This window comes from Vipera berus (assembly GCF_964194415.1).
Source record: "Vipera berus genome assembly, chromosome: 1".
Classification (NCBI taxonomy): Eukaryota; Metazoa; Chordata; class Lepidosauria; order Squamata; family Viperidae; genus Vipera; species Vipera berus.
In genome coordinates, this window is record NC_138202.1 from 89215471 (window position 1) to 89230990 (window position 15520).

General features: G+C 39.4%; 1 protein-coding gene across 1 annotated transcript in view; it reads left to right on the forward strand.

Annotated features, from left to right (window-relative positions):
* The window catches only part of NELL1 (neural EGFL like 1), a gene marked incomplete at both ends in the record, with an annotated part of 595597 nt that overhangs the window by 251790 nt on the left and 328287 nt on the right, over positions 1-15520 (forward strand). Inside the window, one exon of the mRNA XM_081332330.1 lies at positions 7890-8018. Coding sequence (XP_081188456.1) covers positions 7890-8018 — 129 coding nt within the window. The remainder of the gene's footprint in view (positions 1-7889; positions 8019-15520) is intronic.

The window sequence follows — 15520 nt, forward strand, 5'->3', positions numbered from 1 at the left end:
TTAGGAGACACATTAGAGAACAGTGTTCTCACTTCTTTGAATTTAGCCCTAAGATTAGACTGTTTCTAGAGAATACAGTAGATATAAAATTCTAGCAAGTTGCTGTGGGAGGTATAAAATCTAGTGAATTGTTGTGAGATCTGAATTATTTCTACAACTTAATTTTTATTAAATATTAAGTAGATGCTGAAAAATATGAATTTAATCACAGAAATGAGGTTGCCTACTTAAAAAGAATTCTTTGAGACACAATTTTTCTTCTCAGGAACAGCTGTTTGAGTTCACATAGTGTGCATGTACTTATCTGTCAGGTATTTGTCAGAATGACATGCAAATATGTAAACTAAATGTTTGTGCTGAAGACGGTAGGAAAGATAGGCTTGTGATGGTTTTTCTTTTTCTGTTTTTAGGAAAGGGAGGGGAAAAAAACCAGTTCTAGTCACCTCTTATATTTATTTAGGCGTAACTTTTTCCAAGACTTGATCTTGGGCCTGCCATCATCAATGGATTACACTCAGAGCAAAAGCTCATTTGAATTTACTGCTTAAAGTAACAAATCATAGTTACCCAGGGTCCCTAGCCCCATTAATTAAAGTATATAAAGCTAAGGTTACCCCTATGCTCTTGTATGGAGCAGAAGTTTGGGGTCTATTCTCAACCACAGTTCTAGAACAAACACAGTCCCAGCATTTGAGATGTATTTTGGGTGTAGATCTAAGAACGTCTGCTTCAGCAGTTAGAGCTGAATTGGGAATTCATACAATTGATGCAGGGTGCCGTCAGCTAAGCAATGCCGGCTGGCGACCCCCAGGGGGAGAGCCTTCTCTGTGGGGGCACCGACCCTCTGGAATGAACTGCCCCCGGAGCTGAGGATGGCAATAATAATTTGTTTCTGGAGCTTTGCACTTTGATATGGCCCAAGGGCAAATCAATAAAATAAATAAATAAATAAGGAAAGAGAGGCTTGTGATGGTTTTTCTTTTTCTGTTTTTAGGAAAGGGAGAAAAAGAACCCCCACACAGTTCTAGTGACCTTTTATAAATCCCTTAAATGTTCTTGTGTTACACTTCCTTGACAGAAAGGGTAATATCAGCATGATTTTAATAAGTACTTTGCACATATTATGTAGCTATACAAGCATTTTCAGAATTTTGACTTTGGAATTCTAAGCTTTGGAATTTATATATCTATTTTTAGAAATTAAGAGCAGGTCTTATAATGATCACATTCGATTGTGATGTAAAGTCATCATTTAAAAAGAGGTGTAGGAACTGAACTATATAGCCTTCAATCTCCCATTTTACAAGGGTGGGGATAAGATTTTAGAAGGCTTTGCTTCTTCTTTTAATTAAATCTCAGTTTACCACTGGTTGTTTAGCTATGCTTAGTTTCAGTGAAGCCACATTTGTGGCTTTTTAAAATTGTGGTGTTAATTACAGTTTGTTGCTTAGATGATACCTCACACAGTAATGAAACAAAAGCAAATCTTCTGGTCTTTTCTTCCCAATTACATGAAGAAGAAGAAAAAAGGTGTGGTGTCTGAGCTGAAGGTTACTGTGATTTGGGGTGATTGTGAATGTAGTTAGTGAGTCATTCGAATAAATGTTCTCTAGGAGTTCAGAGAGGAGCCTTTTTTATGGGTGTCAGACTGATATGATATTTGGCATTCAAACCACGTGTGGTATTGTTACAATCTTTCCCCAATCATTATAGGCATGATTTGACTGAAGAGGTTTTAGGATACTTAATGGTGTGAATTTTAATTAGCTTGAGGAATTAAGTAATCTTCAATAATTATAGGCATTCTGGATCTTTGTTTTCAAAATATCCTCCAAACTTTGCAATATGACAGACTGAATTGGGTTTTTTTAAAGTTCTTTTTAGTTGTTTTGAATATTTGCCAATTTGAATTGTAATGTTAAATAGTGATTTAGTAGTTTTGATACATTCATTCATAGATTTATTGTATTTGTTTATTTTAATTCTGCACTGCCATGAATCTTTTTGCATTGCCATGGATCATTGTGGATTGTGGTAGTGTAAGTAAAATAAATAAAAATTAACGGGGAACCTTTTTTTCTTGCCCTCATTGATAAATAAACTAGATAGAGCTATCTCTCTAACACAGAACAACACCAGTTTTGATTGTGGATTAAATTGGCATTTCATCATATGACCTGGGAAATTTTCAGTGGCTGCCTCTATGCTTTGGGATTTCCTCTTTATGGAGAGGAAATTTATCTTTCTTCTTGGGTTTCAGAGAAAACAGTTAAGAATTGCCTTTCCCAGCAGCCTCAAGAAAACGCTATATAGCAGTGGTGGTGAACCTATGGCACGTATGCCAGAGGCGGCACGCAGAGCCCTCTCTGTGGGCATGCATGCCGTCACCCCAGCCCCGCCTTCCCTGTGGCCCCCTCCTCACCACAGCCCCCCTGGAGGAGAGTTGCCCCCAGGCATGACCCATGGGGAGCAGTGCAGCTAAGGACATGGCAGCTGGGCAACAAGGACAATATCTACCCTTGCACCCCATTATGCACAGATGATGCTGCAGGGCATAGGCAGAGGGCATGGCCACCATGTTGCTGCAGGGCCGCCTGGGCGATCTGGAGCAGGCCGTGGAGGTGGTAGGTGGCCCTGTGGGCAGGTGGAGCAGTGGTGGAGCGGGAGTGGGTGAGACAGGGTGATGTGGGTGGGGACAGAGTGGGTGGGGTGGAGTGGGGATGGGAGGGGCAGTTTTTGGGTGCTCGGTATCTAAAAGGTTCGCCATCACTGCTATATAGGAATGTGAGGGTGCTTAGGTAGACACATAACTTTGTATGTGTGTTTTTTTTTCTTTGTTCCTTTTAATGTTGTTGGAACTTATTTAGATAGAATATTTATTTTTGTGTTGGAAAAGTTCTGTTCATGACATTTAAGTCCAGTTGACTGGAATTCTATTCCAGTTGTTTGAACTATCCTGTTCAATTCTTAAATGTGTGAAATAAATATAAATAAATAATAAATATATTGTTGACTTCTTGGAGCTTTTCTGAAAGGGCAGCACACAAGTAAAGTGAGCAAGAAAGTAAGTTAAATTCAAAAAGGCCTCTATTATTCAGTATTTTCAATGGAAATAATATGCATTACACATCAAGGTAGTATAGTAAACTAAATTTCTCATCCTATCCACACACTGTAGTTTGACATTTATATTCCAGACAATCTTTTCTTGATTACCTTCAGGAATGAAATCATAAGAAAATATATCTCATAGTTCAGAATGCTTCCCATAAATGGAATTGTTAGCTCAACAGTTTTGTTTGGAGTGATAGCAGTTATATAAAAAGGGGTAGCAAACTGCCGGCCTGCGGACTGGATGTGTCATGCCAAAACTGCACCCACCCCATTACCGGCAATGGAAAAAAAAGTCACGATACATCACGACATGTCATGTGACATTGTGAGTTTATTTATTTATTTATTTTATTAAATTTATATGCCGCCCTTCTCCCTAAGGACTCAGGGTGGCTCACAACAATAAAAATTAAAAACATAGAATAGAAAATTTAAAAAAGAATTAAACAATAAATACAATAATTGTATGACAATTTAAAAACCAGTAAAAAGCTAATTAAAACCAGTCAGTCCAAGCCCGCTTGTTGGAACAACCATGTCTTCAGCTCCGGGGGCCGGGAGTCGGTCCCTGAATTATTTGAGTCAGGTCCATGGCCAACATGGAAGCCATGAACTCCCGGGCCAACTTAGACGCCTTACCCACGGAAGGTAGATTGAAGTCCCCCAGAACTATAAGCCTGGGGAACTCAATCATCAACCTGGACAAGTTGTCGAGAAGCTTGGGCAGAGCCGATGACACGCAGCTGGGAGACAGGTACGTGATCAATAGGCCCAACTGAACTCCAGGACCCCACTTCAAAAGGAGAGACTCACACCCGCCTATCTGAGGGACAGTGGTCTCTCTCGGACAAAGACTCTCCCTAATAATAACTGCCACCCCCCCTGCCCCTACCCTGGGCTCACAGCTGGTGAAACACCCGGAAACCTGGTGGGCATAATTCCGAGAGAGGGACACCCCACTCTTGGCCCAACCAGGTCTCCGTGATGCAAGCCAGTTTGACACCCCTGATATAAAATATGGGAATTGTTCTGTTCCCCCACCCTCAAGGTACAAACAAACAGACAAGCAGGTACTAAGCAAAAGGGTTAAGTCTTTATACCACAATATAATTGCTGTCCAATAACGTTTTGGCAGCAAGCTACCCACAGTCAGCCAAAAATAAGCTAGTTATCTCAAACGTTCGCTGACATGAGGTAACTGCCAACAAGTAAGTCCAAGAAAATCCAGGCAAACAAACCAAAATCAGAGATGAAGAAGCGTAGTCACAAAATCCAGACCAGGGTTCACACAGGTAGAGAAATTCAACAGATGTGACCAGAAGCAGTGTTGAATTAAATTGTTTGTCACAAAGTTCTGAGAGCAGCCACACCCCCTTTTGTACCTTATGGGGTGTGGCTCAATGACTCAGCTACTCCCTGGCCCTCCTACTCATCCTAAGTTGCTGCAAACACTTGGCCCTGTGTCTTTCTTGAGGGTCTAGCCATGAGTCATCTTCACTAGACTGCATTTGCTGCAGCTGCTCGAGCTCTGTCCCAGCCTGGCCCCCAGCCTGGCTACTCCCAGGCTGCTCCTGTCGGCCTTCAGATGGAGACGGAGGCCTTGTCAGAGGGGAGGGTCCCGGAGAAGGAGGCCTTGCCAGTTTCTCCCCATCATCCTCAGAGTCCTCTTCCTCGGTTAGGACAGGCGTGGGGGTCGGGGCCACAACAGGAATATAGTGCATTACTACTATCATATACGCTTTTTTTTAACCTTATTCTTTATCTGAGGTAGCCAAAAGAAATTTGATAGGGCATCAAACAATTGGATTATATGTGAGAAAGGTTATGTCCATTCTAATAAAATCCTTGTTTCATTGAAAATAAGTCTTACTAACCTATCCATGATTTAATGTGCAGAGAGAACCAGTTTGGTGTAGTGACTAAAGTGCTGCTCTAGAAACCAGGAAACTCTGAGTTCTAGTCCTTTTTGAGACATGAAAGTCAGTTGGGTGATTTTGGGCCAATCGCTCTCTCTCAGCCCAGCCCACCTCACAGGGTTGTTGTGGGACAAATAGGAAGTGGGGGCTTTCAGCACTGCCTTGAGTTGACAAGGAAAAATAGCAAAAATTAGATAAATAAGATTGCAATCAGAATAGCTTGAAAGAAGAGGTGGGTTGTTAAATTCTTCCAATTTGGGGGGAGGTATTAACCTATGTCTAATTTGAGTGTCTCCTTTGGAGGACATGGACATAACCAGTTACAATATTCTTCACCAATGTGAAATAAGATTGTCTACCTATTTCCCAGAGCATGGAATTTGATTACTGTTATAATTAGCTTAAAATGATAAAGGGGTCATTGCACAATCAAATAACTTAAAGCAAAATTTAATCTAGTGGAAGCAATTGTAATAAAGATATAAGAATGACCTCATCAAAGTAAAGCCAAGTATAGGAAAATTACACTACAACCTTGACTGAGGTGTGAAGGATTCAGCTGTAATATTTGAAGAGGTCAAAAGCCTTGAATGTAGGGTTTTTCCAATAAGATTCACAATTTGGAAATTTCTAAGTGTATTTTAGGATTTATAAAATCATTATTAAATTACTCCATCACTGATATTCATGCCATGGGGTAAGCCAGAAAGGAAGAGGGAAAAAACATGTTGTAAATGTTTTATCTGCTCTTCAGCAATTCCTGTAGTGTGAAAACTCAAATCAGCCAAAACATTTTTGTCATACAAGCGTAATTGTGAGAAACTGAATGTATTTTTAATAAAACGTCTATGATGTTTCACTTTTGATAGCTTGTACATCAAAACAGAAAATTAAAATCTAAATAAAATTACTTTTTTTCTGAAATCCATGAAACAAACTGTTTTAACTCCTTTACTTTTCATTTCAGGGCCCCAAAGGGAAGGGGTAATAATCATTGCTGCCTATTGATTGCCACTCAAACTACAATTTAATTACTCAAGGGAATTATTCTTAAAATTTAAAATGGTCTTGAGAGTAAATAATGGAAATAGTAGACTGGGATTCAGGAGGGAGCAGTTGTTTCACTTGACCTAAGCTCCTAGATCAGGGGTGTCAAACTGCTGTCCCGTGGGCTGGTTTCATCATACTGAAGCCATGCCCACCCCATTGCTGGCAATGCAAAAAGAGTTGCGATACCTCATGACACGTCACGGGAAGTGGTGAGTTGGACACCCATGTCCTAGGTGGTTAACAGGAGAACAGGTACCTGAAGAACTGTTGGCAAGATGATGGAAGCATGATCTTGTGTGCTTGAGGCAGGTTCAAGTAGTTGTTCATGCAGTAGTTTTGGCTTTGTTAATGGAGTTGGTGTCTGCTAGCCTTCATCCAATGATTTGGGGTCAGATGTTGCCAATATACTAAAATATTCAGGTGTGCATGTGTGTGTGTGTGTGTGTGTGTGTCTAAGTAAGAAGAATGGATTCAAATTTGACTCTAGTAAGATCAAATGGCTTTGGGTGTTTGGACCTCCTGGAACTGGAGACTTTCTATGTTTAGTTCCAATATCTAAGGAGTTGCCACAAAGAATTCTAGTCTCCAAAGCATCTGAAGGCGGGAAAAGTAGTAACAGATGTAAACTAATCAAGGAGAGAAGCAACTTAGAACTAAGGAGAAATTTCCTAACAGTTAGAACAATTAATCAGTGGAACAACTTACCTCCAAAAGTTGTAAGTATGCCAACACTGGAGGTTTTAAGAAGAGATTGAACAACCATTTATATGAAATGGTATAGGGTTTCCTGCCTGAGCAAAGTGTTGGACTAGAAGACCTCCAAAGTCACTTCCAGCTCTGTTATTCTGTTAATTTTGTATGAGGTTACATGTCTACATTTGAGAATAGTGCACTATTGGTCCCTCCTCCCTCCCCCAGACTTGTCGTTTCTGCTTGAGGAGCACTTGGCAGGTGTGGCTGGAAAGGCCTTTGCACAGTTTCATCTTATGGAACTGCTCTTTGCTCACCTCATACATGGACTACTGCAATGAAGTTGGCCTTGAAGACCATTCAGAAACTGCAGCTGATTCAAAATACAGTGGCATGGGCAATAATGTTAACAGTGGTTACTGGTGGGCATCTGGGAGCAACTGAAAGTGCTGGTTATCTTTTCTAAAGCCCTCAATGCATAGAACCTGGCTTTCTAAACTTTCCTTTAATATCTGTTCATCCTGAATGGATTCTGTTAATGTATATTAATAGATGTGGGCATGACTCAGTAAAGTACATCAGATACTCAGAAGACACCAGCCTGAAGATGACGAGTGGGACCTTGTTGAAATGTCGCCAAGACACTATCAATCTTACACGGGAAAAGACCCAAATACGCCAAGACCTACATACCTGTACCCGTGAAAATCTATGAAAACACACACACACACACACACACACACACACACACACACACACACACATATAAATGTAACAGCTAATTAGAATTCCCTCAAATAAGCAGCCAGGATGAGGTTGAGGTACATTATAATTTTGATATTTAAATGGTTTGATGAATTCCAGAATAAAGTGGTAGTAGATCCTTCTATCACTGAGGGACCTAGGAAAAGCAAGGCTTATCAGTTTAGTATATATTGTAAGTAAGTGGCATGCTCTGGGGAAGAAAGTCTATGTGCCCTGTTAAATGTGTATATTAATCAGTAATATCTATTTTCAGATGCCTTAATATAAATAAATGAATTGCTTAAATGATAATTTAACAGTTAACTTTTTATTCCTTACAGACTTATTCAAAAGGAAATGCATTTCATTTTACAGGTCATAATTTCTGTGCACAGGGGCACCAATGTGGTGAAAATTCAGAGTGCAGAAACTGGAACACACGGGCTACTTGTGAATGCAAAAGTGGTTATGTCTCTGTCCAAGGGGACCCTGCCTATTGTGAAGGTAAATAATATGCTGCTGAAAGTAGCTTGATTGTAATCTAGTGAGAAATACTTAGCTGAAACAAAGATCATGCAGAGTGTCTCATTATGAAGTTCAGTCTCCGTGGCAGCACTAATAATATTGCCCACACTTGAATTTTTTTATTTAGAAAGTGCAGATGATCCAGAGAAAATTTTATTCTGAAGTTCCTAAGTGACAGATTTGCTTCTTAACATGCAAAAGTGCTATCTCCTGGTCTGTTTAGCTTTGTCATACAGGTGTCAAGGATGCTGCTTATTACACTGATAAGAAGAATAGTGTGCTTGAGAAATCAAATCAATGCCTCTTGAAAAATGATATAAGAATCATGTGTGACTTCATTGGATACCTTGGGAGATTTAAAGCCTATCAAAAGTTTCTCTGAATAATTTGTTTTTATGACTGAGATGTCCTTTTATGCATTCATGGAAAAATATTGAAATAAATAGTTTTGGCATTATAAGTTGCATACATGCAGGGCTAGCTCTGGGCTGAAACATGCAAAAAGGTACATATTTGTTTATTTGTTAAATTTCACCTATATAGCAACTCTTCTTCATTAACACCAACTCCATTCTTTTAATTGGATTCCGAAGACTAACTGGGCTCCCTGTTAGACATGTGCTTAAAGCATTTACTACTTTGCATCTGGTACAATGATACTCAATTATATGGTAGTGGGTTGCACTGAAATAGATTCTGTATGGTTTTATAGTATATGCAGCAGATAGCATATCATCAGTTGTACTATTCTAGCACCATTTAAAAGCTAGCCTTTGCATATGGTTTAATCATTCCTCTGGAGTTTACAGTGACTTTAAGTTCAGTATAGGTACATTTTTTCTGATTCTAGGTGGTATTGTTGGGCAAGACTTCTTTTTTTTTTGAAAAAAATGGTTTAATGTTAAGGCCCATGTGGAACTCACAAGTAAAGAGATTTGTGCCATGGAGGTAATGTGGATGTCAAAGCTGTGACAATGGATGTCATCGCTCTGACAACTGAGAATCAGCAGCCATTTTACTTTTCCTTCTAACGTGCCTTTTAGAATTCAGATGTAGAAGGGGTGGGTGGGGTAAATGCTTGAGGGTTTAGCTCAGACATGTCAAACACAAGGCCTGGTGGCCGGATCCGGCCCGCAAAGTGGTTTCATGTGGTCCCCGAAGCCATCCTGGAAACAGTGAGGGAACGGCCCCCACTGCCTTGGCTGTGGCCCAGAGACCCTCCTTCTGCCAGAAACCCTCAGATCTGTCCCACTCCTGCCCAGGCCCCCATAGGCACCCTTGATGCAAATGATGTAGAGCTGGCCACGCCCACCCAGTAGGCCATACGCACTCTAGCCACACCCACCCAGTAGGCCACACCCACCCAGGCATACCCATCCGCCCCCCTGAGGGCAACCGCAATGCTGATGTGGCCCTCAATGAAATTGAGTTTGACACCCCTGGTTTAGCTAGCCATAACGATGTAGGTGTGGGAACTCAAGGACATGGTTTGATAAGGTTTTGGCGGGCTGAGGAGCTGGCGAGAAAAGCCGTGTCTTGCGTTAATTGGGGAATGTGATTTATGACAGTGTTTGTGAGGTGGAAATTGAAACTTGTTACTTTGTTTCCTAATAAAATGTTCTTTAAGGAAGAATTCTTGCCTTGAAGTTCTTTTACCAATTTCACCTATCGGAACCATGACAGTGGTTCTCTATCAAAGCAAAGTACCACCTAATGTAGTTCCTTGCCCAAACCAGAAAGGTTTCTGTGCAGATGTTGCACTGGAACAAAAGTTTCCATTCTTGGCAAGAGCAGACTGGAGAACAACTTGGAAGAAAAGCTGGCTCAAAAGAAATATAAGATCTCAGTTCAGACATCAACTTCAGATTAAAGATTAATCTTCAGACATTAAATTCAAATTAATTGAACTGCTTGAGGATATCCAGATTATTGTAATTCAGTTCATGATATGAGCATCTAAGCAATCCCGATATTCAGCACAATTTAAAGTCTAACAAGAGGCTTGAATTGCTGTGGTTATATAATTATTTATATTTTGCTGTACTGTAAATTGATAAAAACAAAATGAAATTATGGTCTTTGACCAACATGAAATAGAAATAACTCTGATGTAAAAAATAAAAAAAATATTATATGAATGATATGCATAGAGGCTTTAAATAACTATTTAAAGCAATTTAAAATATAATTCATAACATTTGATATTATAATTACCAATTAGAAATAGGACAAGGAGAACATTTTAGGTCTACAATACAAGTAGAATGAAGATTAATATTTACTATATATACCAACAGAAAAATTTGTACCTATTTGTGTCCTTTATAAACTGACATGCTGCAGAATAAGATTTTGCAACACTATGTGTTATAAAAAATTACTGTAAGAGAGAGAGAGAGAAAAAAAGACGTAAAATTGGTTTGAGTTGAGTGATCAGGCACTCCAGACAAAAGGGGAAAAATAAGGATATTACAAATATCTCTATAAACTGGTTATAAAGTGATTTTTTCCCTTAGAAGCACTATGCCTTTTACTTTTTATATATTGTCAGAAGAAGCATTCACTTTGCTGTATGCCACTTATTTGTAGTATTTATGAATTTCATCTTCATGGATCTTTTCATTTCTTATAAATGCTGTCTTTAAAATTGATTCTGAGCTTCTTTCTTTCCTTCGATAACTGAGATGACAAAGAGACACTTACCTGACAAGAAGTTAAAATGTACTGTGGAATAAGGAAAAAAAAAGAACTGTGGTTTGGTAGAAAGAGAGAGGGTGGGAGTGGGAAATCAGAATAATAGGAACTGCATAAACCTGCTATTTCCCATACTTTTGAGTAGTGGAAACCTATGGTTTTTCATACCTTTTTGAAATGAAAATGACCATTACCATGTGACTCTTGAGTAACAACCCTCAAATTATAATAGTAGCTCCTGCCATAGGAAAAGTGTATTCCATAGCAATTGTAAGTCAGAAATTGCTCTATCAATTTTGCAAGAATTCTTTTCAAATTAATAAAAGACTGTAAAACTTTTTGGCAGCAGCTCAATACAGATTCAGAGTGACTGTGTATTTATTTCCTTCAACTACTTGCAGTTGTTAAATTTAATTTATTCATGTCTATTTTCTTTGAAGCATACCGAATAAAGCTAGGGAAACTTCTTTCTTGGATTTTGTGGAATCTGACAAGAATTTAAGTGCTTTAGCTTAAAACTTTCACTGGCAGATATTGGCAGTTTTTGTGGAAGGGAAAATTGTAGCACTTTGATTAGTATGCCAATTGCAGCTAACCTTTATGGGAAATGGCTGGGGAGAAGGCTGATTCTTATAGTTTGTGTTTTGCAATGGTAGATAATATCTGTAGCTCGGGTGTAGGATGAGAGTGAAGGTTTGTTCTCTGAGCTTGTGGGTTGGTTTTAGAACATTTCATTACCAGGCTAGGTAACATCTTCAGCAGAGTTTAGGGGATGCCAGTGTCAGTGTTTATAAGGGCTTCAGGTGTGGGTGTGTCGAGTAAGGGTCTTGTGATGGGTCAGGTGTGAGTCATCAGTGAGTCTTGTGATGGGTCTTGTGATGGGGAGGTTACATCAGGTCAGGACCATTGGGAGGTGATCTGCTGGTGGGGGAGAGGGGGCTTGTGTTGGTTGGTTGAGGGTCGGGGCTGTCTCTGGTTGGCTGTGCAGTTGATTTGGATTCTGAGGGGTTTGTAGGCTGGTTGTAGATCAATGTGTCTGTTGATGGAACTGCTTGTGGAGTGCCAGGCTTTGATGAACTCACGAGCATGGCGGGTGGTAGTGTGGCCTATGATTTTTGTGTTGCTCCAATCAAACTGGTGCTGTTTGGTGTCACAGTGGATAGAGATTAAAGATTTGGGATTGTGGCGTTTGACTGCCAGCCGGCGTTCGTGGATCCTAGTGTGTAATTGACATGATGTTTAACCAACATAGAATTGGTTGCAATGATTAAAGTTGCTTTTGTACATTACATTGTTTCTTTCATCCTTCTGTATCTTGCCTTTGGTTCTGGCTAATTCCTGGCAGAGTGTGGCTGTGGGTTTGTGGGCTATTGCTATCCCTAGGGGTTGGAGAATTCTAGCTGTCCTTTCTGACAGCCCTTTTGTGTATGGTAAGGGTAGTTTGTGTTTTTCAGAAAGGATTTACATTTGGAATTAATTGGCGTAAAGTGAGGGGAAACCCCAAGCTGTAGAAATATTAACAAGAAAGATGTGTGATAATATTAATAGGATATAGTGTGATGGATGCTAGGTTGAAGAAAACTTTCTCTAGATATGTGATGGGATAAGTAACTCATTCCCAAAATATACTAACCAGAAGTGGATGAACCACTATGTCAATTGCCTGTAGTTCGGTTTGAGGCAATGGACAGGAATGTCTTTGGTATATAGTTTTCCAAGTATTTTTCTTTTGAGTATGAAATCAGGCTGACCTTGTTTCTTATGTACTTCAGCATTCACACCATTTACCATGTTATTTCAGCATCATTTCTAGTGTTGTGCATAAGGTTTCTTAGTTACTTGGGAGATGCTAGATTTGAGGGATGGAGGAGCAGAGTAGATTGAAACAAAGCTGGAATATTGGACATAAATTCTTGGTTTGACCAATTGTTGCAATCCAGCCTTGCTAGGAAATGTGTGGAGGGAATTGTATTTGCCTTTCACACTGACTCAAGAGCACAGACAGCTCTTTTCTTAATATTTGCTATTTTCTGCTGCTACATTAAGGCCGGCGGTCTTTGCTCATTTTTCTTATTAGTGACTTATAGCATCTTCTGGAGTCATTCAATCACTGTTGTGCCAAAATAATAGCAATGCAGACAGGCTTTCTATCATATCAATGGTAGCCAGGTGATGCTATGAAGTTGTTATAAGTCAATGTGGAGAAATGACTTTAGCTTGTATGCTGCGTTTTCTCACAGTGTAATAGATACTTTCATAAAGTTAAAACATAAATCTCTCCATCAGTAGCTGCAAAAGAAACTACCATTTTTCTACCATTTAAATCAGAATGAATATTTCATTGAAAATTGGAGATTTCCTCATAAGGTTAGCCAGTGTCCAATGATGTAATGTTTACATTTCTGTTTTTACTGTAAAAGTGTGCTGCTAATTGCATATATATTACAAAAAATAATATATAACTTTGCTATTCTATATTCCTCCCAGCTGGTTCTTTTAATTCTCCTTGACTAGTATTCAAAATCAGAGAAGGAATATCTTCAGTGATAAAAGTTTTTGTTGAAGATAATCTATGATTTTGAAAAAAAGTGTCCTATTCCTATTCAAAATTGATGTCCTTTACATGCTCCACAGATGTCAAAACATTTAGTACAAGTTTTCAGTCAAAGTCCACCCATTCTAGTTGTTTCTTCAAAAACAACAATAAAAAGATATATTATTGCTTGTCCTAGGATTTTGATTGCTTATCAGATCCTCCCCATAACAGCTTCTGCAACACAGAGGTATTTTTTGAGCTAAACTCAGCATCTGACAAAGATATCTATGTATTTTCCTTGGCAGCAATATAGAAGTAGTTTGGCACTGTATTCTTCAGAATGTCTTGGCAGTTCCCTATCTTATAGCTGGTAGTTCCTGAAGATCCCCTGTCCAAGAACTAAGCAGATCTGGATCTGTTTAGTTTTTGAGATCAGCCAAGCTCAGACATCTACCAAATAATAATCAATGCTAGAAATCTTTATGGTTATGAATGATGAATGATAATATAATTATCTATAAGCAGTTATTATTTAGAACCACCTGGAATATTTCAATGTGTTCCCCTCTTCAGGCCTTAAAATTATATTGTACTTTCTGTCTAGTTACTGATGATCTACCAGAAGCAGAAAACAGGTAAGTGCATGGTTCCCCTTGACCTGATCGAGTCATTATATTGATTTTTATACAAGCAGCATGCTTGCTTCTAACTGCCCTCTTTTTCAGCCATTTTTCAGATGATGCCACAGGTACCTTTGAAAGTATCAGGAGCATCAATTAATTACATACACATGCACACCTCCCCCCGTTGTAGCTTTAGGATGTAGTAGCAATATCTCTGCACCATTTTGTTATATTTTGTCCTAGTTCTCAATTGTACCTCTAAAGGACGCCTCTTATATAGTCTTTTTTTCTCATCTTATGTACACAATAAGATGCCTGGTCATATTCTGACAGATTGTTCCCAGAAGAAATACACACATAGCCATTCCAAACGATTCTGCAATTTTAACACATTTCAAGCTTCTTACTGTCCACATTCTTAATCTCCGCCCTGTGTATTTTGTCTCTATTCCTGCATATTTAAATTAGGCAAATATAAAGTTAGTTATATACAGATCATTGCCACAAGTTTTTTTTAAAGCATTATAAATAACATTCTGAAAAACATTTGGTCTTAGCCTGTAATTTTCATTTTAGCAGCATAGACAACATTCCTCTCTACTCTTTTATGGAGAAAAACAATCCTGTGGGTGGGGGACAGAGAGAGAATGAGAGAGAGAGAGAATCTCTCTCTCTCTCTCTCTCTCTCTCTCTCTGTGTGTGTGTGTGTGTGTGTGTGAGAGAGAGAGAGAGAGAGAGAGAGAGAGAGAGAGAGAGAGAATAAGAGAGAGACAATGTCTACAATCTCTCTCTGTGTGTGTGTGAGAGAGAGAGAGAACGAGAGAGAGAGAGACAATGTCTCTCTCTCTCTCTGTGTGTGTGTGTGAGAGAGAGAGAGAATGAGAGAGAGAGAGACAATGTCTACAATCTCTCTCTCTCTCTCTCTCTCTCTCTCTCTCTCTGTGTGTGTGTGTGTGTGTGTGAGAGAGAGAGAGAGAGAGAGAGAGAGAGAGAGAGAGAGAGAGAGAGAGAGAGAGAGACTCAACCTTACCCAGTTTATATCCATAATTGGGAAGGTGCTGAAGATAGATTTAGAATCTGAATTTCCTTACTCGTTGTCTTCACTATACAGGTGCATTTTTCCCCAGTATCTTATTCTATAAAATAAGTCTGACAGTGGATAGTCTAGACTGCTTTTATAGCTGTCCAGTGGATTTCTAACTAGATTCTAAGTGATAAAATTCATATTTTTTCTGCTTTCTTAGTGTTATTTTTATTTTTTATTTTTCCTTTTCTGTGACTGAACAAAGGTTAGACAGAAATATTAGTTAATCTGAAAACAGTTTCTAATTATTGAGCTTTGGTTCCATGTATCCAGGTTTGGGTATGGTTACAATAAGGAGTAATGCAGGACCGTCTGCTGCCGGGGACGACTTCCCATCGCCCAGTGCGCTCACACAGAGAGGGCCTCCTCAGGGTGCCGTCGGCCAGACAATGTTGGCTGGTGACCCCCAGGGGGAGGGCCTTCTCTGTGGGAGCGCCAGCCCTTTGGAATCAACTCCCCCTTGAGCTTCGGATGGCCCTGGACCTCCGGTCCTTTCGCCGCGACCTCAAGACGTTCTTTTTCCATCAGGCTGACCTGGATTGAT